The sequence below is a fragment of the Fibroporia radiculosa genome, assembly GCF_000313525.1.
Source record: "Fibroporia radiculosa TFFH 294 genomic supercontigs, scaffold1367, whole genome shotgun sequence".
Classification (NCBI taxonomy): domain Eukaryota; kingdom Fungi; phylum Basidiomycota; class Agaricomycetes; order Polyporales; family Fibroporiaceae; genus Fibroporia; species Fibroporia radiculosa.
In genome coordinates this window covers 8,673-35,153 of record NW_012133289.1, presented here as the reverse complement: position 1 = coordinate 35,153, position 26,481 = coordinate 8,673, and the positions used below count along the sequence as shown (strand labels likewise).

General features: G+C 48.4%; 3 protein-coding genes across 3 annotated transcripts; all 3 read right to left on the bottom strand.

The window, feature by feature from the left end:
* Positions 1-768: 768 nt before the first annotated feature.
* Positions 769-6,418, bottom strand: FIBRA_02621 (uncharacterized protein; the record flags this gene model as incomplete). The annotated part of the gene is made up of 11 exons (XM_012324478.1): positions 769-1,364; positions 1,422-3,429; positions 3,481-5,015; positions 5,074-5,208; positions 5,262-5,463; positions 5,514-5,564; positions 5,617-5,763; positions 5,813-5,857; positions 5,913-5,967; positions 6,032-6,207; positions 6,272-6,418. 11 exons carry the CDS (start codon positions 6,416-6,418, stop codon positions 769-771), a joined length of 5,097 nt encoding a protein of 1,698 aa, XP_012179868.1.
* A 1,260-nt stretch (positions 6,419-7,678) lies between these two features.
* FIBRA_02620 (uncharacterized protein) lies at positions 7,679-10,845 on the bottom strand (the record flags this gene model as incomplete). Its single annotated transcript, XM_012324477.1, has 7 exons — positions 7,679-8,074; positions 8,108-8,866; positions 8,918-9,062; positions 9,118-9,148; positions 9,285-10,439; positions 10,498-10,632; positions 10,686-10,845. The coding sequence occupies 7 exons, from the start codon at positions 10,843-10,845 to the stop codon at positions 7,679-7,681; spliced, it is 2,781 nt and encodes a 926-aa protein (XP_012179867.1).
* A 7,565-nt stretch (positions 10,846-18,410) lies between these two features.
* Positions 18,411-26,274, bottom strand: FIBRA_02619 (uncharacterized protein; the record flags this gene model as incomplete). Its single annotated transcript, XM_012324476.1, has 53 exons — positions 18,411-18,470; positions 18,531-18,564; positions 18,619-18,653; positions 18,701-18,754; positions 18,810-18,842; positions 18,894-18,900; positions 18,966-18,993; positions 19,065-19,233; positions 19,285-19,305; positions 19,361-19,447; positions 19,506-19,545; positions 19,596-19,667; positions 19,720-19,750; positions 19,813-20,096; positions 20,150-20,232; positions 20,283-20,377; positions 20,429-20,487; positions 20,542-20,590; positions 20,644-20,726; positions 20,779-20,851; positions 20,911-20,937; positions 20,984-21,002; positions 21,056-21,219; positions 21,273-21,515; positions 21,560-21,588; positions 21,644-21,709; positions 21,767-21,925; positions 21,975-22,138; positions 22,189-22,320; positions 22,377-22,419; positions 22,474-22,531; positions 22,583-22,619; positions 23,078-23,107; positions 23,160-23,186; positions 23,241-23,275; positions 23,328-23,370; positions 23,420-23,434; positions 23,496-23,708; positions 23,762-23,768; positions 23,822-23,861; positions 23,912-23,984; positions 24,040-24,128; positions 24,183-24,212; positions 24,262-24,474; positions 24,524-24,733; positions 24,790-24,842; positions 24,897-24,993; positions 25,044-25,149; positions 25,201-25,267; positions 25,318-25,349; positions 25,404-25,520; positions 25,578-25,725; positions 25,775-26,274. The coding sequence occupies 53 exons, from the start codon at positions 26,272-26,274 to the stop codon at positions 18,411-18,413; spliced, it is 4,683 nt and encodes a 1,560-aa protein (XP_012179866.1).
* Between the last annotated feature and the right edge of the window lie 207 nt (positions 26,275-26,481).

The following is a 26,481-nucleotide window of genomic DNA, read 5'->3' as shown; positions in this document are numbered from 1 at the left end:
ATATAGAACAACCGTTTCCAAGCCTAGAAGCAACAGAGTCTTATCAACGTGATGTAAGTAAAACATGATGTAGGTGGAACATGATAGATATGAAACACTGATGTAGGTGAAACACATCAAGTGATGGGATCAGTCATACAGTTACAGGGTCAACAACGAATAGTTAGGAGAAGAAAAAGAACCCCCCCCCCTCACGCTGTAACACATAGAACTTGTAGGTGCATCTCACTATTCATTCAACAAGGTTTATATTCACTTGTAATTAAATAACTACAGTCCTGGTTTTTGCTGATAGCTTAGAGAGCTGATTCAGGGAAGCTACTGGTAGAAATGTCTCAGAGCATGTTTTACATTCCCATTGTGAAAGCACAAGCAAATACAAGAGGTGTCTCCTCCTAGTAGTATTGTGCTGGTCACCAACTTGTCACCAACTTGTCACAAGTTCCTTTAAGTTTGCTCGGAGAGCAAGGGTTATAGCCTGTTATGAACCACGACAAGTCGGCGACCGGCACAACACCGCAACAGTCACACGGTTGGTGGCCATGACCTTCAACCTTCATCTGCGACCATCCAAGAGTCTCCTACACATTGAGTTTAAGTCTTAGCAGTGAGTAGCTGTCTATTAATTTCGGTTTGTGTAGTCTTGGCCTTAGTTCAGTACCCATAAACGAGGTTCAATCGCAGAGAATACGTACATATACAACAAACATTGCCTGCACACGAGCTATTCATAGCAGAAACCTATCTCCAGTCTATGAATGCGCGCGATTACACTCCAGCAGGGTCATAACACTTATGCCAAGCTTCCCCATGCGTGAATCGACTCAGATCCAGCTGTAAACCGTCATTCGGGATCACCAAACCATTGCCCGGGGCGTATGTCCGCGATAGGTCCATATAGTAGATCGGGACCCAGAGCAGCAACTGACCTTCAGGACCAATAACCCAGCCCTCCTGATCGGGTAAGATAGATGAAGGTGGGGAGTCTCCCCAAAACGAAGACGAAATATGTAAGGCATGTGTCGGATTGGATGAGAAGCATATGGGGCGATGACACAGAACAGCAGCATCAATATTCGAGGTTTGGTTTGAACTATGGAAGTCGCAAGTGCAAGCCATTCGCCGACTCAACTGTTTTCTGCGATGATCTAAGTCTCCTAGGGCTGGCGTGTGTTGAATCAATTGGGGCCCTCTTTTGTGTCTCCAGTCTGCTATGCTGCATAAATAACTAAGGATGCGTGAGATGAGTGGGGTCTGTAGGTTCGTGATCGCGGATGGCGTTAGATTCGGCGGCATGTCATCAATCTCGGCGGGAATTGGCGTCTCACACAGGCGTACAACTTCATCTATTGGGGTCACGACTGCTACACAGTCAGGCTTATCAGTGAATCTCTAAACACTACTATGGGATAAACACATACGGTTGATGATATTCCACACTCGAATGATCTTGTCGTGCGAGCCGGACACGATTTGCCGTCCATCATGCGAGATTGCGATGGATCTGATTGAGCGTGTATGACCTTCAAGAGGTAAGCCCAGTTGCTTCCCTACATCTGCGTCCCATACTCGGATGGTTTTATCAACCGAACCAGATACGATCCGCCGCCCGTCGTGCGAGATTACGACAGACAAAACTGACTCTGTGTGACCTTCGAGAGGCAAGCCTAGTTGCTGACCCATGTCCGCATCCCATATTCGGATAGTCTTGTCAGCTGAGCCAGACACGATTCGCCGCCCGTCATATGAGATTGCGACAGATCTGACCGACTCTGTATGACCCTTCAGAGGTGAGCCCAGCTGCTCCCCTGTGATTGCGTCCCACACTCGGACAGTCTTGTCATCGGAACCAGACACGATTCGCCGCCCGTCGTGTGAGATTGCAACAGATGTGATGCAGTCCATATGACCTTTGAGAGGCAAGCCTAGTTGCTGCCCCGTGCCCACGTCCCATACTCGAATGGTGTTGTCATACGAACCGGACACAATTTTCCAGCCATCGCGCGACATTGCGACAGATGTGACCCAGAGGGTATGGCCCTCAAGAGGTAAGCCCACTTGCTGTCCTGTATGTGTGTCCCACACTCTAATGGTCTTGTCATACGAACCAGACACGATCCACCGTCCATCGTGCGAGATCACAACAGATATCACCCAACCTAGATGGCCTTTGAGAGGCAAGCCCACTTGCTGCCCCGTAATAACGTCCCAGATTCGGATGGTGTAGTCATCTGAACCAGACACGATTCGCCGCCCGTCATGTGAGATTACAACAGATGTGATGCGGTCCAAATGGCCTTCAAGAGGCTTACCCAGTTGCGGTCCTGTGTCCGCGTCCCAGACTTGGATAGTGTTATCATGTGAACCAGACACGGTTCGCCGTCCATCGTGAGAGATTGCGACAGATGCGACCCAGCCCGTATGGCCTTTGAGAGGCAAGCTGAGTTGTTGTCTCGTCTCCGCGTCCCACACTAGGATAGTCTTATCCCTCGAACCAGACGCAATTCGTCGTCCATCCTGCGAAATTGCGACGGATGTAACCCAGTGCTTGTGGCTTTCCAGAGGTTTGCCTAATTGCTGTCCCGTATCCGTGTTCCACAGTCGAATGGTTTTGTCGTACGAGCCAGACACGATTCGCCGTCCGTCGCGTGAAATCGCGACAGATGTAACACAGCCCGTATGACCCTTAAGAGGTAAGCCGATTTGCTGTCTTGTGTCCACGGTCCATACTCGGATAGTATTATCGTACGAACCGGACACGATCCGTCGCCCGTCGTGCGAGATTGCGACGGATGTGACACAGTCTGTATGACCTTCGAGCGACAAGCCCAGTTGCTGCCCCGTGTTAGCATCCCAGACTCGGATAGTCTTGTCAGCTGAACCTGACACGATCCACCGCCCGTCACAAGAAATGACGACAGATGTAACCCAGCTCATATGACCTCTGAGAGGTAAGCCCAGCTGTTGCCCTGTATCCGCATCCCAGATCCGAATGGTCTTGTCCCTCGAGCCAGACACGATTCGCCGCCCATCGTGTGAGATTACGATAGATCTAACTGAATTCGTATGACCTCTAAGAGGAGGGCCAAGTTGCTGCCCCGTGTCCGCGTCCCAGACCCGGATAGTGTTGTCAAATGACCCAGACACGATTTGTCGCCCGTCATGCGAGATTGCAACGGAGCAGACCTCCTCAGTATGCCCGTAGATCACTTTCTGAAGTGATGGCCACACCTTCATCGATCCAGCCCAGATTTTGATCGCCCCGGGAAACTTGGCTATGAGTCTTTGAAATGTCAGGCATAACGTTGGGGCAGATGGGAGAGCCGAAAGGTAAAGATGCGGCGTGCTTCGCAGAATTGTTGCCGTAAACTTCTGTACAAATTGATCTATATCCGCAATGAGACTGCTAGCCCGTGCATTGTCATGACACTGTCATGATGATGTTAACTTTGTATCAGCTAGGTCAAACAAGCGACGCACCTGGAACCAGGGAATTATCGAAGACAGTGCTGTACCAATCAGAGTCTGAGTGAGACTCAGCACCTCGAGGTAGAAGAGTATGCGCTCATTGGCGAGGAAGTGCTCGATTTCTGCCGCAAGATATGGCTCAAATCTCGTTGATTTGACATGGGAGGTCCAAAAACGGCAAGCATACTGCAACTCTGGAGAGATATACTTTACTATGCGTTCCTCAAGATCAGTCACGGCTGAATTTGGAAGGTAAGAGTTCTCTAGATGGCAAATATTGAAATGTAATTCGTCTTTCATGACGCGAAGCGAACTAAAGGCCAAACTTTGGTGGTGGATCGCGGACACTTCAACAAAAAATTCGCCACTCCGACCTTTGTCAGTTAGGAAGTCATAAAAGGATGCATGTAGTGGTCGAATAGGCGTTTGGTCATCAGAAATGCCAGTGAGGAGCGCTCCTAGAGGGCGTATTACCGATTCTACATCCGCGCCATCCTTCGAAGAAATGTGTCGCCGCATTGTGGTCAATGATGCTCTCGAAAGCGGCTCCAATAGTGCGAGAACTTGTCCCATAACAGAACGAAACACAGGAAGAGCATCCACATGCTCTTCAATGGGCATGGCTTCTGTCAAGATCAGCCTGTACATCTTGTCCAATAGGTTTTTTTGGGTGGACGTTCCTGCGATTACAGCATCGTAGCGACTCCTGGGATTGGGCCCTATTGAACTTCTTTTCGTGATATATTCACATGAGAGGCGAGCCCATTCGAAGATACCGTCCGACTTCCGTGCAAGCATCGCGTAGTCTTGTACCTGAAAGACACGTAGATCTCCTAGTTTTACAGCGACATACTGCTCCACATCACGTCCAGTGGACTCTGGTGCAACGTCATCCAACGAGACGTGCTTGATATACTGCTGATCGTGAAGAGCGTCGTAAATGTCGGGAATGGGACGAGCGGTGATGAGTATACGGAAATTCGGAGGGAAAGGGTTTGAGGATATAGTGTGCTTGCCAGAGAACAGCTGAAGTAATAGCTCACGGGTACCCTCCTCACCGCTCTCGTCCAGAGCATCAATGACGATCAATACGGGTGTGCGAGTCGCATCTGACATTGCTCTGAGTGGTTCTATGATTAGCTTTGTCCATTGTTGCGTAAGGTCCCTAGTATGGCGGAGCTCATTCTCTTCGTTTAGTGTACGCGCCAACGCCCGACGTGCGAGAGGGCTACGATGAGCCAAATCTATCGTGATGGTGCTAAGTATCTTGCTGTGGTGATCCCCCTTTCGTGTGCGATCAAAGCAAAAGCAAGACCCGAGATTTCCACGTTCATCCGCCCAGCGGGCTATAGTATGCGCAATCGCTGATTTGCCCTTCCCGGCCATCCCGGACAACCAGAACACTTTCTTCGAATCCTCTCGCGTGATATGAATCCAGTCTTGGATTTCCGAGAGGACTTCCCTTCGACTACCAGGAAGACATTGCTTGGATTCATTTACTCCAGCTGCGCTGGTATACTCCAAGCCGCTCAAGTCGATGTCGAGAACTATATTATAGAAGTTGGATATCACACACTGTACCGAAAGGACATCGATCTTACGTACCACCTCTGTAAACGGTAGGCGACTTCTCATTGAAAGTATGGCGCCGGATATCCTGCATGAAACTATTGAGGATTTCTTGAAAGTGCTGAACGCTTGCGCAAGTTTCACGATCGGCATCCTTGCCCAATTTATTCCCTTTGTATCAAAATTTAGAAATGCAAGATGAGAATTTTCTATAGCAAACCTACAGAACACTAATTTCTCCGAATAGTGAGTTATAAAATCGGCACATTCCAATAATTGTCGCGCCAGCTTCTCCACAACAAGTTCCGCTGCAATACGACAATCACCAAGAAATTCTTTATCAGCTACCAATTCACCATAGATATCCGCTATAGACTTGAGCAGATCAAACAACTCCTCATGTCGATGGACATGAGTGAGAATCATCTGTTTAATTGTCAATAATCTTAACTGATCCAGAGTGTGACATAACCGACCTCAGACGCACACTTGAAGATGTCAAAAATCGGCGTCGTGGGTACATGAACCTTCACCAATGATCAGAGTCGGCAGTAACACCTAACGCATGAGAAATCACACCTCTACATTTGCGTCAATCGCAGACTTGAAATCCGCCAATGGCTTAAGCGATGAGGCCGGGAAAATTGGAAGACTTGCAGCCGCTGAAGCTAAACGCTCTCCGTCACTAGTGTGAGCGCTTGCATCAGGATCAACATGTTGTATAATCTGCCAGCAAGCGTGAGCCATGTGAGTGTGCAACAGACCAAAGTCATACTTTCCAAACACTTCGACGATCCGGAGACCAGTGATGAAGTTCAATCTGGTTTCGTGATTAGCAATGGCACTGAGAACGTACAGTGCAGGTATACACTCACCGGAGTCTCGTGGGACTGATCAATGAGATGCCAACAGAGCTCTCCATGTCGGATGCTAATTGAGAGACGTTACGAGATGTAAACGATCACCAGTGGCTAGAATAAAATTTCCAACATACAAGTAAGCATCTGGTCCGAACTTCTCTTCCTCTGCCTTCTCAATAAACCACCAATACTCCCTATCAGATCCATCCACGTGTGTTTCAATCCTGGCTGAAGGTGGGGCGGATGCGGTGTATTCAAACTCCATATTCTTGACCTGATACCGATCGTCAGTGCTGGGGACGAGTCTCCACTACACAATATTCCCAGTAGTCAGTGCGGTAACAACATCATGGACTAATTCACGGACACCGCACCAGCTCTGCTTTGGGAACCTCAGACAAGTTCGGAACGACGCATATCAATGGTTCGGCGTCGTTATTGTTGCGCATCTTCACTCTATTACGATAGCGAGCATTTGTTATCGTAACCACGCCAGATAAATGGGGTGTCCCATCGTCCATCGAGTAGCTCAAGCGGATCAAAATCAGATAAAGCCAGTCTGTTTGTAAATTAACTCAGCAACACAAATAGGGCACAGTTATAGAATAGGTGCGCCAGCGGGGCTGTAGAAGAACAGGTACCAGATAGCTGTTGAAGGACCAGTGAATAAATGGGTTGTTAGGCGCTGCCAAGAGAATTTTGCGTGGGCGATTGCTGCCTACATCCTTAATGATTCGCCCCATGATAGGAAAGTTACAGCGCCCGTCGGAGGAAATACTACATCAGCCGGCGATAATGGCACGCTGCATACACAAGCATCTTGCTTCCAGTCCTTTGAATGCGATGAAGTTCCGCATGATAGATATTGTCTTTATACGAAGATGGCGTGATCCACATATGTAAATATTCATGTGACTCGGACTCGAATCAATTATGAACTAAGAGCTATGCAGATTAGTACTGTGGCTTGAGATGATGCATCTGGATACTACTCGCCGGCTTCCATAAAGTGCTACTGGTAAAAGAGCATCCAAGCATGGTTCATGATCAGCAGAAAGCAGTTCTTATCAAGTTACAGTAAGCTGCAGGTGATATATAGCTTGTTGCAGGGTGTCGTCTGCGCATTGGACCATAGCCAACTCGGAGGTGGCTCGGAGGTGTCATGGCGGTAAGCAAATTCGACTACATGGGCGCTAATTAGATGTTCCCGAGTCTGTTCTCGCCGAGAGCAATGGCGAGCGACCCTGCGGCTGGCGCCCTACTTGAAGCTCAAACTTGAAGGAGTCAAAGGTCGCATATTCTGGAAATACGGTGATACTCTGCACATCAAGTTCTATCATAATCCTTGATATACGAGCTACGCGCTGCTTCCTTCATCCCCACCCCATCCTTTATTCAACTTCACCTTGCGGGCCAGAACGTTCACTAAAGTACTATAGCTAAGCAGTACTTCTATCAAACAAGACGCACAACTAATTGTCTGGGAGTATTTAGGAACTCGCTTGAATGCATGTGACCTTGAATCATGCAAGTGCCAGCATTATGGGCTACAGACCTCCTGTCCCAGCCTTAGCGCGCAATTAGCATCCAACTCGGAATAGATATCCATGACGTGCCGTTTTTGCTTCAGGTTACAGAGTACACAAATTTTACAGTGGGCCTATATACAGATACACGAATAGCTTTATCCTCAGCCAATCAATTACAGGCTATCTGAATCATAACATTCATTCCAGGCTTCTCCATGTGTTAATCGACTGAGATCCAGCTGCAACATCTCATTAAGGGACACTAAAGTGTTCCCCGGAGCAGGCTTCTGTGACCGATCTATGAGCTGGGTCGGGACCCAGTACAGCAGGCAGACTATCAGTTGTGTCCCACACTCCAATTGTCAGGTCGTCTGAATCAGACACAATTCGCTGCCCATCGCGCGATATTGCGACAGATGTGACATATGCTGTATGGCCTTCAAGAGGCGGGCCCAGTTGTTTCCTCGTATCCGCGTCCCACACTCGGATGGTCTTGTCATACGAACCAGACACGATTCGCCGATCGTTGTATGAGATTGCGACAGATCTGACAAGCTCCGTGTGGCCATTGAGAGGCATGCCCAGTTGCTGCCCCGTTTTTGCGTCCCACACTCGAATGGTCTTGTCAGCCGAACCAGATACAATTCTCTATCCATCGTGTGAGATTGCTACAGATCTGACCAAGTGAGTGTGCCTTGTGAGAGGCGGGCCAATTTGCTGCCTTCTGCCCGCATCCCACACTCGGATGGTCGTGTCAGCTGAACCAGACACGATTCGTGTCCCATCGTACGAGATCGCAACACATTGGACCCAGTGTGTGTGGCCTTTGAGAGGCGAACCTAGTTGCTGCCCTGTGTACGCGTCCCATATTCGAATGGTCTTGTCAGCTGAGCCGGATATAATTCGCCCCCCGTCATGTGAAAATACGACCGCTCTGACCCAGCTGTTGTGGCCTTTGAGAGGCGAGCCAAGTTGCTGCCCTGTGTACGCATTCCATATTCGGATGATACTGTCAGATGCACCGGAGACGATCCGCTGCCCATCCTGCGAGATTGCGATGGACAAGATCCAGCCTTTATTGCGTTTGAGAGGCAAGCCTAATTGCTGTCCCACGTCTGCATCCCATACTTGAATGGTCATGTCATACGAACCGGACACGATTCGCTCATCGTGCGAGATAGCGACAGAGGTGACCCAGCCGGTATGACCATGAAGCACTTTCTGCAGAGATAGCCCTTTATCCACCGACTTAGTGACGGTTCTAATCGCACCAGGAAATTTAGCAGTGAATCTTTGAATTGCTTGGGTCGCGGTCGAGGCAAACGGTAGAGCTGATAAATAAAGGTGGGGTGTACTTCGTTGCATTGTCGTTGTGAACGTTTGCGCGAATTGTTCCATGTCCGTTATGGCATTCCAGGCCTGAGTACTGTTCCCATAATCCTGTAATAATGGTGTTAAATCTCCTGGATACCGGACTAAGGATCGACATACCCTGAACCACGGTACAATCGATGCTAGCGCCCTTGCCGTACCGCTAAGGCTCTGGGTAAGACTTAACACCTCGAGGTAGAAAAGCACGCGCTCATTGGCGAAAAAGTATTCGATATCCATTGCAAGGGAAGGCTCAAATTTTGCTCTTTTGATGAACCGTCCAGAATTTGCAGGAGTATTGCAACTCCGAGGAGATGTACCTCTCTACGTGTGCCTTCAAATCGGTCACAGCTGAGTTGGGCAGGTAAGAGCTCTCCAGATGGCAAATATTGAAACAGAGTTCGTTTTTTCATGACGCGGAGTGAGCTCAAGGCCAGACTTTGGTGGTGCGTCGCAGAAATTTGTATGAAAAATTCACCGCACCGACCCTTGTCCATTAGAAACTCGTAGAACAATGGGTGCAACGGCCGAATGGGTGTCTTGTCATCCGTGATGCCGGTGAGAAGCGCCCCCAGAGAGCATATGACCGACTCCACGTCCACGCTATCCTTTGGAGAAACGTGCCTTTGCATCGCAACTAACGATGCCATTGAGAGTGGTTCTAGTAATGCCAGTACTTGTCCCATCACCGCGCAAAACACAAGAAGAGCATCCAACCGTCCCTCTCTCTGCATGACCTGCGTCAAAATGAGCTTATACATATCATCCAATAGGTTTCGTGTTCCAGAAGTCGCAGCGATTACGGCATCGAAGCGAATTCTAGGATTGGGCTCCATTGACATTCTATCCGTGATATATTCGCAGGAGAGACGAGCCCATTCAAAATTACCGTTCAACATTTGTCCTAGTGCGACGTAGTCTTCCGCCTGAAAAACGCGCAAATCTGCCAGCTTAGCAGCGACATACTGCTCCACATCACGTCTGGTCAATTCTGGTGGAACGCCATCTAAGGAGACGTGTTGAACATGCTGCTGATAACGAAGAGCACAGTAGATGTTGGGAAGTGGACGAGATGTCATAAGTACGCGGATGTTGGGCGGCCTCTCAGCAGCTGCGGAAAGCCCCTGAAGTATCAGCTTACGGGTATCCCCCGCGTCGCTTTCGTCCTGTGCGTCGATAATAATCAATATGGGCGCACGAGTGGCCTTACAAGCTTCCTTAATTGGTTCCATGATAAACTTCTTCCATTGCTGCGTGGGGTCTCCGGTATATCTGAGCCTATCATCTTCGTAGAGTCGCGCCAATGTCCGACGCACGAGAGGGTTACGATTGACCAAGTCTATCGCGATGGTACTGAATATCTTGTTGCGGTGGCCCCCCTTTTGCACGAGAGTAAAACAAAAACAAGACCCAAGACTTCCGCGTTGACGCGACCACCGGGCTATGGTATGTGCAATTGCTGATTTGCCAGTTCCAGCCATCCTGGACAACCAGAAAACTTTCTTTGCATCCTCTTTTGTGAACATGGTCAAGTCTTGTATTATCGAGAGTACTTCCCCTCGACTACCGAGGAGACATTGCTGGGATGTGTGTATTCCAGCTTCGGTTGCATATTCCAAACCATGAAAGTCAATATCCAAGGCTATATGGCGAAAGCCAGACGTTAAAATGCCTCAAAAGCGGCAGTAAATCTCACGTACCTGCTCTGTGGATGGGAGACGGTATGTCACTGAAGGAATGGGACTGGATGTGCTGCATAAGACTACTGAGAACTCCTTGGAAGCGCTGAACGGCCACGTAAGTTTCAAGCCCAATTTCTTTGCCCAATCTAGCCCCTGTGAAGCAAAAATTACAAATACCAAACAGCAATAATCTCAAGCAGACTCACAAAACACCATCAACTCAGCATAATGAGGTATGAAATCGGCACATTCCAGTAACTGTCGCACCAGCGTCTCTGTGACAAGCTTCGCGTCGACAGGGGGATTGTAGACAACTTCCTTATAGGCCCCCATTTCATTGTAAATATCCGCTATAGACTTGACCATATCGAACAGCTCGCGATGTCGATGAACACAACCAAGAACCATCTGTCTCATTCATATATATATCGATCTGAACGTAGAAAGGAAGTGAACGGCGGACCTGGGATGCACACTTGAAGATCTTGAAAGCTGGTATCATGAACTCATGAACCTTCAACCATGGCGAGACTTAGCGGTAATGCCTTAAATGCGAATCGTCGTACCTCCATATACGTGTCAATCACGGAGTTGAAGTCCACCAAAGGTTGGAGCGAGGAAGCCGGAAATGTCAGAGGACTTGCAATCTCATATGAACAATCTCCGTCACTCGTGTGAGTGTTGGCATGAGTGTCTATGTGTCATATAATCTGTCGGCAAGCGTGAGCCTCGTGAGTACAGAAAATATGGGACATCATGCCTGCCACACGCTTCGACGATCCAGAGACCAACGTTGAAGTTTAATCTAGTCTCATGATTGGCAATCGCGCAGAGAAAGTACAGTGCAGATGTATATCTCACCGGAGTCTCATTGGACTGATCAGTGAGATTCCAACAAAGCTCTCCATGTCGAATGCTGATTTATACACAACACGACATGTCAATGGTTATCGGTGGTTGGGATAGAACTTGCGACGTGCAAGTAAGCATCTGGTCCAAACTTCTCTTCTTCTGCTTTGTCAATAAACCACCAATACTTCCTATCAGATCCATCCACGTGTGTTTCGATCTTAGATGAAGGTGGAGCAGATGCGGTGTAATTGAACTCCATATTCTTGACCTGATAGCAATTGTCAGTGCTTGGGACGAGTTTCCACTACACAATCGCTGTTACGATAATACTGCGCTTCATGATTTACCCTAGTATAGTGGCCGGTAGAAGTAAAATGTAAATGTAGGTGTCTGCGAACTAATTAGCGACTAGGTCATACGATGGTGATCAGCAGACGCTGCTACTCCCTTCAATGCAGCTGATTCCATGTTTTGCTGTTTCCAAGTGAATACGGTGTATTTGGTGAACACGATTGTCTAACTCACTCGCGCTGAAGTGCTTGCAGCGAGGTATGTTGTAGCAAGGAACAATGGCTTCACATGATGATCCGGGTACCTTCAAGCCCCCATGAAGTGTCAACAAGCGGCCATTGAGAAGGATTTCGAATCAACCCTAGCAATGCCGCGCGACTGATACACAGCATTTCCGGGCTGGTTGCTCTTGCAGATAATCAAGCAAGATGTCGCTGTCCGTTTGTGGCCGATTCAAAGCCTGAGATCTAGTGAGGCCTGAAGAAGAGAGTCGCGTCGAAAGCGTGGTGATCAAGTTCACCGGCAGCGTGACGTGCTACCACTTTAAGTCGGGAACCAAAAGTCTGCTTCCGACCTGCCTTGCTCATAGAGTTGAGACTCGGATAACCGCTAGTTCAGGTCGCCCACTTTCCTAGGTCCACATGTCAAGGCTTTGAAGAATCAAGTCAGAGAGGATGCAGTTATTGCACACTCCAAGAGCTACCGAGAGTGGCAGAAACTCAGAGACTACAATTTAGCCAAGCTATAATCAGGATATATGCTGGCCCCAGGATTGTGTGACGTCGACCTCGAAACACATCTGCTACTGCTAATATAACCCCTCGTCGAAATCTCGATGGCAAGCGAGTCTACGAGGTCAATGCTCCTATGTGGCTTGTGACGACATTCAATCCAAGTCTACACCAACTCGACGCTCTCCCGAACCTGATCGTCCGGGGATCCGAGTAGTTTGGCTGTGAGCTTGCGTCTGCACAGTCCCGCTGGTGGGTCGAGAATAGAGCTAAACGTGGGGCCAAAAAAAGCCAGGCCAGCTCACCTTTCCTGGACTCTAGATAAGGTGGACACTGTCTCCTCCTCAGCCACGCCCTGTATCTTGTTATAGCGACGTTCAATTTTCCACAATGAGACAGTTATGTGGACCTGGAGTGAATAGTGGCTGTGGGCAAGTGTCGGGGCGAATTGCGTGAGAACTCACCAGCAAACAATCTGGTTCCGAGAACATCGGAGGAGGAACGCCGGTACCTCCTCATCATCTTTCTATGCAGCGGATGAGAGCGGATGCGGCCAGCCCGGACCACCGACAGTTAATGAGCGCGTCCGCCAAACACCACGACTGGCGCTTTCGCAGGCCGCCAGTGTCGAGAAAGGCAAAGCTAGGAAAAGCTTCAGGATTGAAAACAATGGTCTTAGGCAGATCGGGCTTACTGGATACGCAAATTCTCACCTAGGAACATCCATTTTGTCAAGAAAGCCGTTGTCCAAATCCAAGATCACGATGCAGCGGGAGCATGATAAAGGAAGGACTATAATCAGAATGCGACCGTTATCCTTGGTGTATCCGGGAAATTCAATCGATATGGTGGATGCATGATGATATCAGCCGCTGCCAGTACATGCTTTCATGGGGCGGTATCAATTGAAACTCGCCTCGGATCGGCTTTACCGACCTTTTGACTAACACGTGTGTTCTCAGTGATGCGGCATTCCCCACAAACCCCAATTGGAGCCAAGAGAACATCCTATATGTGAAGATCCCGAGCAAGGGCATCCGCATGGTGAGCAGAAAGAAGAATGTCTGCGCAAATACGACTGATCTGCACACGAATTAATAAGACCTGAAGAGTCATAGCGTTCCTCCTTCAAATATAACCTGTTGGTACAACTAGCGCAAACTCCCTGATGGACAATTGCTCATCGCACTTTCTGTATAGGATGATTCAGATAAACCTTGTGACAGATCAAAGAACGAGTGCTGTTGACATGCTGTCATGACTGGTGTCCGAGAACCATTCTTTTAAATAACTCACTCACGTTCGACCACCACGTTATAAGTTATCTCCCAGGAATTGAAGTCTTCATGTACCACAGGCTGTGACAGGACTGCTACTTCTCGATTCTAGGACTCTAGTACGCTTAGATATGATTGAAAGTGAACACATCATAATATAAGTCACATACAATGCCGCAGGCAAAGAACACAGCGCTGCTTCCCTGATAATTTTTTCCGTTCTATGAGCGTACAATACCCTTCCAATGCTCTTCTATTGAGAGAATCTGGATCCTAGACTCCCACATACCGCGTTCTGCCACGATCCCTCTTCCTCCATTCAACAATTAGCTCGCGATCGGCTCAGCAGATGAGATAATAGTCTCCTGTGAGCAGGGTAGATACTTCCTTCACCCTTCGCTCTTGCGGGCTTCGGATATCCGTATCTGACGTTCGCTATCAGTTGCCCCCCTGTCGGGTGGTTGCTATCGATAGGCATCTGCCGCGTCCATGAACGCTCCTTGTCGCACAAAAACCTTTTGCTGAGGGAGTAAATTCTACATGAATTCTGCCGCAATGCCGAATCGCCAATGTGAATAGCGCGGGCGGAATCCAAATGCTGGCCGATCACACTTGATGAATGCTGCAAAGTGTACGACCGGATGCACCTTCGGGAAGAAAGACAGACAACAAACAAGACGAATGCCGCACCCTGAAGATCTGAAGTATGGGTTATTCGAGACCATGAAGTTGACGGTACGCCACAGACGCGATCAAATTTCACGCTCCGCCTCCACACGCCCACCGTAATTTAGAGTTGCGCTTCAAAAAGACGACGACCTCCCGACAAGATCCCCGGCGGCGTCAAAGACTAATGAGAAACTCAATCGCACCGAACGCCCGATCAGTGGTTATGCTCGCCGCTGCGCACCGGAAGGTGCTAGTCTTCGTTGCTGGTATTTGCGACACTCTCTACTCCATCATCTATCTCCATTTTTCCAGGGTCGACAATTATCCCATTCTCCACATCGCGCCCGCAGATTGTGGTCTCACTGCTTGGCTACGCTGAACTTATACTGTGCGCCTAAAGATGGGGGCGATATCTTTCAGACGTCCCCTGGAGTTTCCGTTAACAAATTGCTGCTACTTCGATGCCATTTCAGTCGCGACGAATCCCGCTGTTCTCGTCCTTTTAGAGCGAAGTAGTTCGTCTTTACGTCCTCAATGGTTTCCGTTCGTCTGAGTATTCACAGCAGTCGTCTCCCCCAGTTCCACTCTCAGCAATCCGTTTCCGAGGTCCGAAGAACATGATCAACACAGGACCATCCAGAGGCCGATATCCGGACGAGTTGAATTCATACCGGACAATTTGGACCACGGGACAAAGCTCTACTTATCCTGAGTCATCAAAAGCGGAAAGACATTCGCCATATATGCGCTCTGCGAACTTGGACCCGTGGCTGGTGCCCAGAGACAAGGCGCATGATGCGTTGTCAGCCTTATGATGAACTCAAGTGACGATTCACCTATGAAGAACGTCGAAGATCTATACTGGGCTTTGCTGAGTTGTGGAATCGGTATTGCCATCAGCGCTGTAGCCGACGAGCTTTGGGACGCACACTTGGGCTTCCCAGACGGGTAGCGTGTTTCGTCCGGGACGTCATCACCGGAATATCAGTGCAAACATGCTTCCGGTTGTGGTACTTCATCTTTGTACCATGCAAAGAGCAGATGATAATCGACGCCGTCGGTCCTCCTAGACATATAATCTTCCGGACGGGTTGTCCATATTTAAGGCGGCCATAACTACCTGACGCGCACTCACCATTCATACCTCCTACTCTCGCATCTGCAACTTTTACTATGTGCTACCACCTCCTTACCTACAACGAGTTCGGGTGCGGGCACCAGCACATGGACCGCAGACACTATGTGAGTGCTTGCACTCTTGCTCGTCTGCCCGCAGCTTAATAACGCCACTGTGTGTGCCGTTCTCAAGATCGACTGCAACGGACGAACTTGTCGGCTGAGCAAGCTCCACGATCTTATCGAGCATAATTGCGAGAGGGAATGCGTTACGACGTACGTCCTGATATTTGCTTTTGCGTTGTTTGTTAGCCCAGACGTTTGGTTTGTTCGTCTTGGGATTGTAGTCTCCTTCCCGATCAAGCTATTGTGATGCGGAAGATTCCCCAACACTGTCATGAATGTCTCGGAAAACCCGCGCCACAAAGGAGACGAGGGGATGAATGAGACAAATGACATCTCTGATGAAAGCGTGTCGGATGATATCGGATTCGTTACAGTGAGTGGAGAGGTGCGGATAAATGGCTGTGCGGCTACAAATGTACTGTTGTGCTATTGCAATGTGTACCCCATGAATGTCTAAATTTTTGCGCCTCCTGGCGCCCCGGCTGAGCACAACTTCGGAAAGTATCAAACTGAGCTGTTGCAAAGTTGCCAGAAAGGCGAGTTCTACTGGCCTGATCGACAACAAATTGATTTCTAAAACGATGGCAGAGATTCATTCGGAGGATTTGACAACTGGGTTGAGATGGTCTGCTCGTTAAACATTCGTTCGTGCCAGGTTCGGTCATCTCCATTTCGGTGTTCAGACTATCTTATCGTGCCAACCAACGATAAAAGCATTACAGAAACGGGCTCCACTATTCCAAATTGATTGTGGAGAGGATGGACCCCTGGTACCGAATGCGATCAGGTTGGGGCTGGTAACGGCTGAGTGCGAGGGGCAGGCTGTGAGATGTCAGCTCACAATTATTTGTCTTCATCACTGTGGCCACCACCATCATACCCAAGTCTGAGCTTGAATAGTTCCACGCAGGCTGCGTCGCTGGGGATGTGATCTGTATAGTAGAAGACGGAACGTGCCAGCAGCTGGATAAACGACTCCAGATTGTCATCTGCGTTGTGAATGACTTGAAGCCGCTTCGGAAGATCTTTATAAAACATGAAGTAGAGTGTGCCCTAGAGAGGAGGTTAGCGATGTGTGGTTCTTCACGGCAGTCGCCACTTACCATTGTCCTCCAGCTTGGTGCGATGATTTTTAAGAGTACTTGTGCATTGGGATGTTCATCCGAAATACCTTGTCTCAATGTCCTATCATCGATCCTCCAGCCCTTCCAAGCTAGTCGAAGCCGTCGATGAACATTTGCACGGCGCGTCTTTCACGATGAGAATGTTCCGCTCGCTGATATTCTTGTGCAAGGCACCGGCCTTATACGCAATTCCATGGCTTGCTACAGCGACAGTAAATGAAACGCATCGTACGTCTACAACTTCCACACCTTTGGTTGCGTCTCCCAATGCCTCGACCATCTCCCTCGTACTCTTAAAGCTAGAGATTGAGCTTTCATCACGAGTCGCGCGAAGCTGCTTTCTTCGTACTTGATTGCGTTTCTCTTAACCACCGACGCGGATGTGGTACATCTTCCCTCTCGTCGAATCCGCACGGCGCCGGCGATGTCGACTTCTTCAGCGCCGAATCTGGTGTCCGACTCTACTATGTAGTATTAGCTAACTGTCCGCGCACAGTCCTGACGCTCACCCCGCCGGTCGTTAGCTAGTCAAGGGTGGCGAGAGATCGGCAGATCGGTGGACGACCGTAGGCTGCGCTCTCACGAATCCTGACTGAGATGTTAAGTGTTTACTAGGCTAAGCTAATCCGGCCCATTCGTGTCAGATCTGAATATGAATACCCACGCGTCCGACTCTGGCGAGATTGCTGATGCTTAGAGACGACCCGCGAGAATGAGGGAGAGCCTCGTTTTCGTAGTATACTCGTCATGGGTGAGGGCGAATCAAGAAGTGGAATCTGGGGAAACGCTCAGAGAGTACTGCTGCAGTGTAAGTTCCACCGTAAGGCTGGAGGGGTCATGCAATGTGGTAGCGAGAGCACTGAACAGCAATTCCGGCATCTACAGTACAGATCGCGGCTGAGAAAGTTGTTGACACGGCTCTGCACGCCGCGCTCCGAGTAAGTACTGGTCGTCGATTCATGTGTTAGCATTGTTACAACTATCCCTTCATAATTTGTCTGCTAGTATCTGAAACCCGACTCATGCGTGAGAATTTGCGAAGACCGGAAAGATAATCGTTCGTTGCTAACTCAGGCCAATCTGGAAGCCCATTGTATGCAAAGTATATTCGCCAACGTATCATATCGAAGCTTGATGAGAAATTCGAAAACGTTCACCCGGCAGAAAATGACCCAGACTCTATACTTAAGGAGGCATGTTGTTGGGACTGTAGTTAGTCCATACTGAGCCATACGAGATCGAAAAAGTTGTGTCGATTGTCGTAGTTTGAGTACCTCCCTGTAAAGCGTATTCATAATTTAAAAAAAATACGCGGAAAGACAACAGCTCACATAAAGAGGAACCTGAACCGTGAGTTGACCACCAGCCGCCGTGATCATGTTCTGCAGGACATTATTTGCAGTTGTTAAGAACGTCTGTGACTGAGAATTGAAGGCATCTATTACAATTAGTGTGCGTTATTGTATGTCAGTTCATTCAAGTTGCTCGCATTGCTTACTGAGATTAGCCTAGCGTAGGACCGGCGGAACAGTAAGTGCCATAAAGATCACAGACAAAAGAATGGTTTACGTTTATCCAGTTGCTACGAATGAACGGTCAGTTAGATTTTACAGCGCACTAACAACACAGATTAGATCGCGCGTAGATACGTACATATACAATGTGGAAATATCGATCTGCTGAGTCACCCCCATGTTGTTGGAGAGCCAGGTGTTATAGCTAGACCAAGAGCCATGTCAGTGAACTCAAAGAATGGCAATGAATCCACCCAACTCGGAGAAGAATTGAACCCAAATCTGTCGAACCTAAAGATCGCGAAGTGTTATAGTTGGATATGATTGAGTGAGTCGCCTCGTAAAACTCACTGGTTCAGCAACCAAGTAGAACGACTTGATGATGCTAATTCATTTACCAGTCAGCCAATATGGTTGTCCATATATCATCAAGACGCACTCGGGTTCATTCATATACTCGATCGCTAAACCGGCCTTAACAGATAATCAGAACGATATCTAGCAATCATGAAGAACCCTACTTGGCGCATGAGGTATATCACAGTTGCAGGTTTCTTCGCTTGTAATGTACTCTGCTGTAAGGTCAAGGCACGGGTCAGCAACTGCCATTTGCAAGCACAGCACTATTACCTTTCTAAATTGCCGTTTGTTCTGGACTATGAACTTCATAACACGTTGAGCAGATAATTGCACTTCACAATATGAACGACTTACTGCAGCCCTGCAAGAAAAAATTGAGCACGAGATGATACAACTTGTATCCAACGTTAGATCTAAAAGGCTTACTTTGCTTGATTTGCTATCTGATTGAGGACTGCATGAATGTCACTCATTAGTTGGAAGCAAAACAAAACGTTTTCACGAGTGTCATAGACCGTGACGTACATGGCATTGCATGAAGCTTTGCATTGGAGGATGATGGTAGCGCTGACTTCAGCATATTGGCGTAAGTTTCACCTCTGCCGAACTGATCGTTCCAGACAAAATACGTCAGCCAATTGCAGAAACTTGACCTTCCAGCGGCCTGGTAGTTGACATTATTCTGAACTACATCCTATACAAGGCTTTCAGAACAACGCAGCTTGAGAGATTTAACATCACTTACACTGATGAAGACCGTGAGCAGCTATCCCGGAAGTCAGAAACGGAAGACACTGAAAAAACGTGGAGATTGGTCTTACTTGTGCTTCATATACGTGTTCAAGTCCGTATCCCGTGGTTTTTCCTGTTGTTTGAGATCCTGTGTTGGGATTGACCGCTGCATACGGCTTATAGGATGATCAGCTACTGACAAAGCAGGGGAGAAGGGAAAACAAAACTACTAACCTGTGGCTGAGACCATGCTTCTACAGAAACATCCGAAGGACTACAAGTCGTATGAGAATGCTTTCAACGCGGAATGCGCAAGATGCTCACGAGAATGGATTTTCGAGATCATAGTATATGCTAGAGCCGATATCCCTATAATATGGGGGAACGATCGTGCACCTGTGATATAACGATCAGCCACCATCGTGAGAATCTGCGTAGGATAAAGTACCCAGAACAACCTGTCGAAACGAACTGATGACCTGATGTGATGCCATTCAGTGTCAAAAACTGGATAACCTTATTTTGTGCTCGAAGCACTGACCAGCTGGATCCTCGTCATCAAAGAAACGCCGCATCAGCTCATCAGAAACGTCGTCTGGATCTAGATTTGTGTCATCGTCTTGAAGTTCCGCTTCAACGTCGGTGGTTCCATTTACTGCGCTAGGACATGTCATATCACCCAATATTCCGCTGAGGACAGATCTCTTCTCAAAACTCTCATGAAGTATAGGGAGGCTGGCCGAATAGGACACCGTCTGCCAAGGGTTTAAGCTAAAAGGCATCTCCAGATCGTCGGTGCTCGTTGACCCGAACGCCAGCGTGTAGCTGATATTCAATGAGATGAGCTAGCTGAGAACCCAAGGAAGGAAACACGAAACTTGTATATGTTCCAGGTGTTGGTATAGAACGAGAATGGCCCCACTAGACTTGTCCTAGTCGATGCCGACACTTGATCGACACCCTGGATGAAGAATGATCAGCAATATTCCAGCTTCCGCATAGAGCGCTTACACCAGTGAAGTCGAGCGATCCATCTACACTTATTGAAGCCGCAGAGAGATCAACACTAAAATCTAAGGTAAGAGCAGCATCTGCTGCAATGTAGGCTATCGAATGTATGAGATGAATACGAAGCAAAAGGGCATAAATCTACGCACCTGAAGCCCCAAATCCAAGAACGTTGATGCCGAGGTCTGCCTCGGGAATGACATGTATGCTGAGTAGAATTATCAAAAATATACAAGGAGATGCATGCCACGCGGAGACCTACCCAAGAGATCCTCCCAGTTCAATGTTATACTCTGGTGTGACTTGGAATGCTACACGTAAAACAGTAAGCTCACTGGATATTGGTCGAAAGCTGATAACCTACAGGAGGGAGTAGTTGACACCGTGCCGCTTAAACCTTCGTCGGGCTGGCCACCTGGATCCCCATATATACCGTATGCAACTCGCCTTGAATTGATGTCAAACCCATGTTAAAATTAGTGTACAAAATAGAACGCACCCGCTAGGGAACTTGTACGAGGTCTGGAAGGCAAATGTACCAGATGCAGAAACACTGCCTTCCAGTAAGGCATCTAAACAAGAAAAATGTGAACTATTGTCTTAAAATACCTTTTTCAAACAAACTACGCACAGATGTTGAAAGTGGGTCCTATAGTGGCTATAGAAGAGTGAGCACCGTGCCTTTATAAGTGATGAAGACTTACCAATGCCCGCAAAGGAAAGCTTGTAGAATCGTCAGCCGCGCCACCCAAGAAAGATGCCAAATATGAGCTTACACCAGGCCACGAGATTTCGGGAATGATTGCAACTCTCCCACTGGTGTAATCCACCGTGGCACGCCCCGAAAGAACTATCCCGGCGGTCGCAGATGCGTCTGAAGACGCATAGATGTACGCTTGCGTGATTGTGGTGGTAACTAAAGTGCCCTCAAGGTAAAATCCTACACAAGATGAATTATGTTGAGTCGAAACCCGGTTAGCCACCAGAGCATACCATATCTGAGGTGCAGAGCAGCAGAGCCTGATGCAGTGAGATCTATTGATGCAGTGAATGTTGTCGAGCTATCTGCTGATGCACAAGTTTGGCTTGCGGAGAACAGTGTCTGACTGAACGATTGCGAGATTGAAAGATCGGCACTGCTCGATAGCTCCACCTTGTTGAGGCGCGCCAGCCAATCCGTGAAACCTCCGAACCATCTTGCTTCAAGTGTCCCGCGTTTGACAGGGGAATTGGGATCTGTAGTTTATTAGAAAAGTCACAATAGGGCGAGAGAGACGCACCAGCAGTGTCGATTTCAGACCAGTAATCCCTACGATGGCCAACTGTAAGTACTAAGGGTAACGCTTCTGTACGAGAATACGCACGGAATATTTGTAGCATCGACCCGCACAAGGATATCGCCATCCGTCGCGGCATCCCTAGTCTCTGAGCTGTTGGTTTAGAGAGAGCTAAGTTAAGTGTGAGGCTTTCGTAGATATAGTACTTACAGGCGATTGAATTCGTAGTCAAAATGCATTTCGTAAATCGGATTGTTGGCCGGCTTAAGGGCCGACAACGTGGACGATAAAGTCAATTCATTATTGATCTTCAACACAGCAAGGCGCGCGTAAGGACCTGCTCCGCAAGTGGTGGGCATTTTGACGACACTGCAAAGCCAGCGTAAATCCACAGAAACGTAGAAGATTCGAAACTTACGTGTTCTCAGCATCATTCTCAAATACAGCACTACAGCCGGACGAAGGATCATCTTCAGCTTTGCTGCAGAATGCCGTGACGACTTGGTACTCGGCCGAGTTAGTGCATCCGGAAATGACCCAGTCGGAAGACGGATCCACAGAGGAGAGTAGACTGGATGGCCCCTGATTTATCATAAGTCACATCATTTTCTAGATTGCTTGTACGAACTTACATCCATTGCAATGAGCCCGAAAGCATCATTATCGGGACCCTGCCCGCCATCTGGGGCATCCTCGTCGAGTGCTTCGTTTTGCTCGTCCCACGTAAGATCCCCGTTGGCCGGAGGATCTGAAAACAGATCATCCTGGCGAAAGGCTAGGATAAGCAGCGGGTCATAGCATGAGTTTACGAGATACATACAACGTTGAAAGGGGCGTTTGTCGTTATATTCCCTGGCGGGTAACTACGGATGTCCCTGGTCAGTTAACTTGGTAAATCTTGTGTAGGATGAACTGACCAGCAATACGATTTTTCCTGCATCCAACATGCATGGAGTATACTAGAGTCCCCGTAGTCTGTTACAATATCAGTTATAAATTCTACGCAAGACAAAACAATGTACTCACAACTCCTCGCTTGTGTAAACGTCCCGGTGGGGCAGACCTTCGGGAGCAATCAGAAGTCTAGCTAATATGGGTAACGGACAAGACAGTACATTGTTATTGCAGCTACCATGAAAACGTTGTCAGTACGTATGATGGTGCACGTAAGGGAAACAAACTTTTGTGATTGTGAGCCTATCGATAATCTGGTGAGTCATTACTTATCGAAATCGAAGTTCCACTTACCATCTGAGACGTTTGAAGGAATCAATCACGAACTTTCAGGTAAAATATAACGCAGAGAATCCACACTTACACCTGATCGCAGTGTAAGACACTAATTGCGTGACTTAGTAATAGACACTTACCAAGCGCAGTCCGTCCCCTCATTGATTTCTGCCTGAGTCAAGCCGGATTGACAGCAGAACGCCTTGTGACCAGAGCTACATTTCTTTCCGGTCCCCCCTGTAAGGTGGGACGTGAATCAGTCAAACGCGAGATACAGAGGGCTCCACATACAGGAATCGACGGCAAGGGTGATCTCTCCGACTAGTATTACTTAGAGTCAGCAAAGCGGGGTGAAGCACAAGCATGCTCTTACCCTCGCAAACCCCGTTGCAATCGGGAGCTATGTGGCATCAGTCGAACACATTCCGTCGATGTAGTTCCCGGAAGACATTACCTGTGCCGCGCCATTGACATCCTTGTGGTATCGAGCTAGAATGAAAGTAAGTCTGGGAGTCACGAGAATGTACGTTGATGCACGCACTCCACGGGGCAACATACTGGCCGTCCTTGCCCTCCACTGCACCCTACAGAGGGTGAGTACACGCATGGTATCTAACCAGGTGGTCCCATTACCTGACTTAGGATCGGCTATATTGATTCAATGTGGGTGTTCATCAGTCATGCATGACTCGCAACGAAAATGACGTACCCAGTTCTCCATCAGTAACATCTGGCACAGAGATTTAGTATAACGCGTCAGCGCGAAGAACGAAGAAGACGCACCCGTCATTTGAATATATCCTGAGGGACACGATTGACCACACGCCATTTGCATACACTGCTGGCCATCTTGCGAGTTGACATCAGTCGCTTTTGGGACTTGAAGAGAGGAGGCATTGACTCCGAGCACGGCTTCAATAGCCTACAACGAGTTTCATGTGTGCCGTAGTCGCAGTTGAACAGAGGCTGACTGACCATCCCTCTGTGTACAAAAAAAATCAATAGATTGATAGACCTGAGATGATCGTGACGTACGAGAATGTGTCCAAATCCGCTGCCCAAACCATCAAGCCGCCTAATTACAGATGAGTCATATATCTTACGAAATATTAGCATAATGCGTACCGAACCCAGCACCCTGCGCGAAACTGACTTTAGCTGCGAATGTCTCGGAGTCGTCGTAGCTTATCCAGTCTGACTGGGAACAAAGATAAGCCAGACCCATAAGACCAAAGGATACAGAATAAACCTACATCTCCATATACTAGATACATGACCGCCGCTTCGGCATCATGGACGGGAGTAGCATTAGTAGAGCTTAGAACAGTTTGAATCTCGGCATCTATGCAAGTCAAATCAAAGGCCAAGTCTCTGATGCTGAGAAGAAATCACCAACATGAAAGTATACCGGCGGACGCAGTGCATGCTGTAAAAGGAGTCAACGATATGCTTGAATCAACTATGAATTAACTTACGGCCTGCTGGAGCAGGACCGCTGAAAGGACAGCCGGGAGTCGTGCATGACGGATCACTCAGCTGGAATGATCTGCCGTAGAAACCAAGTCCAAGCGTAACGCGGTCGAGAGGAACGTCAACTCGAAGGAACAGCTGCACGCTCTGCTCGATTTCAGTCAAATTTGTGTGGGCTTGCACGATCGCCCCGATGTAGACATCCTTTGCATCCCATACTGTGCGATCTCAGCGTGATAACGTAGGGGAGACTAGAAGCATGCTTACCTCCGTGCAGATCGTACGTCATGAGATTGACCCAGTCGGCGGAAGCTAACAAAGCCGGCAGATCGAAATTTTGGAGGTACCAAAACGAGCTTGGTGCTGTGAAGGTGATCCCGAACGTGTGACCTGAAGCGTCAAAAACGCTACGTAGAGCGGCTAGAAGCAGTGGGTAGTTTTGTACGTCAGCAGGACCGCCTCCACGATCGCATGCGCCTATCAAGTGTGTCAGTAGAGCAGCGACACCGAAAGGTAGGTGGGTGATAACCAACCCGGATATTCCCAATCAATGTCCACGCCATCAAAGCCATACTCAAGCATGAACCTACACATTCAAGATCAATCTACAAAGATATGTGATGCGTAAGCAACAGCTCACGAAACGAGGGACGTTGCGAAAGCAACTCGATTCTCTTGAGATGAGGCTACATCGCTAAACACGTTCTGTGTCGGGGGGTCGTTGAATGACCAGCCACCTATTGGAAAGTGAGCTCTTTTCTGATATCACTATGTCGACGAGACTTACCAACGGAAATATATGTCTTCAGATTCGGATTTGATTGCTTGAGATTTGTGAAATTTGTGTATTGCGCAACGTCACTTGCACTCGCAGGCAGCACTACATATGAGTTCTGGTAACAAAGGTAAGCGAGGGCCAACGAAACGTCAGCTGGTTAACATACAGGATCAATCCCCGCAAAGGCATAGTACAGATGAGTGTAGGCTTGTGCCAAGATGGTTTCAGGATACCTTGAAATTATAAGTCAAACAAGGATGGAGAAATGTTCTGCGGAGCATACCAAGCATCACATGCACGAGACGAAGCCCAGCCCTGCAACATTCGTTCAGTCAAAGTGCGATTATGTGCTAACTAGATATTCTTGACCTCATAGTAACCAATCACTCGCGATGTGGCGGGACCATTCTGACCGGAAGGAATAGTCGGCTGCCCACAATTTGGCGGTACGCATCCCGTGCCGCAGAAATCATCAGTGGTACCGCACTACACAAGATTAGTTGATGACTCAAATGATACAAAAGGAGAGCACGAGACACTTACAAAGCCGAACTGGCTACAACAAACGTTGAGAGGACAGGTTTGATTGCCTGCTGGCGCATTGGGACCACATTCGGCCTTGGCATCACAGTTTGACAGGCATCCAGTTCCACAATATTCGGTTCCGTATCCGCAATACCCTGACGCGCCACTTGAAGTGCATTTCAGCTTGCGGTCGAATGAAGAAACAACAAACGAACCAGCATGCGCCATTGGGGCATGGCGTGTCAGACGTACAGGTTCCATCGAAGCTGGGAGGAACCGCAGTCGAGCCATCACAGACTGGATTGCTCTGCTGTCTGGCGGTCAAACCAGAAACAATTCCTCCATTCATATCTTCCCCGCGTTTAGGTTTCCTGTATTGATGATGCTGCCCAGTAGCCCGAATGGGTGGTGACCTGTATGAGCCTCCATCGTCTCTAGGTTGTGTTGAGAGAGGTTCAACACTTCCGCGAGCGTAGCTACGGCTTGCAGCACGTTTATCACGATAATTGCGAGCGAGTTCTCGACGATGTTTAGCGACGGGAGGTGTGATATGGTAGGACGAGACGCGACCCTCGATATTCTCGTGAAAATTGAGAGAGCGAGGGCGGACCTTTGGACCCCCTTCGAAGTGCTCGAGAGGGCCGGCAAGTACGGACCAGATGAAGAATAACAAGAAAAGCGCAAAGATACCGAGCAAACTGCGCCAGGGCGGCATTGCAGCTTTGAGAATGCAGAAAGTACAGAGCGTGCCCAACTATCAAACGTTATCTTATATACTGTAAGCACGAAGCAAAATACGGATGTTGACGCACGCACCTGGCCACATCCTCGTTCGTATATCTGGGCAGTCTTATTCTGTTAGGCTTACGCATGGTCGTAGTGTGATTCCCAGGCACAATGTGATTGATGAAAACGAGTGGGA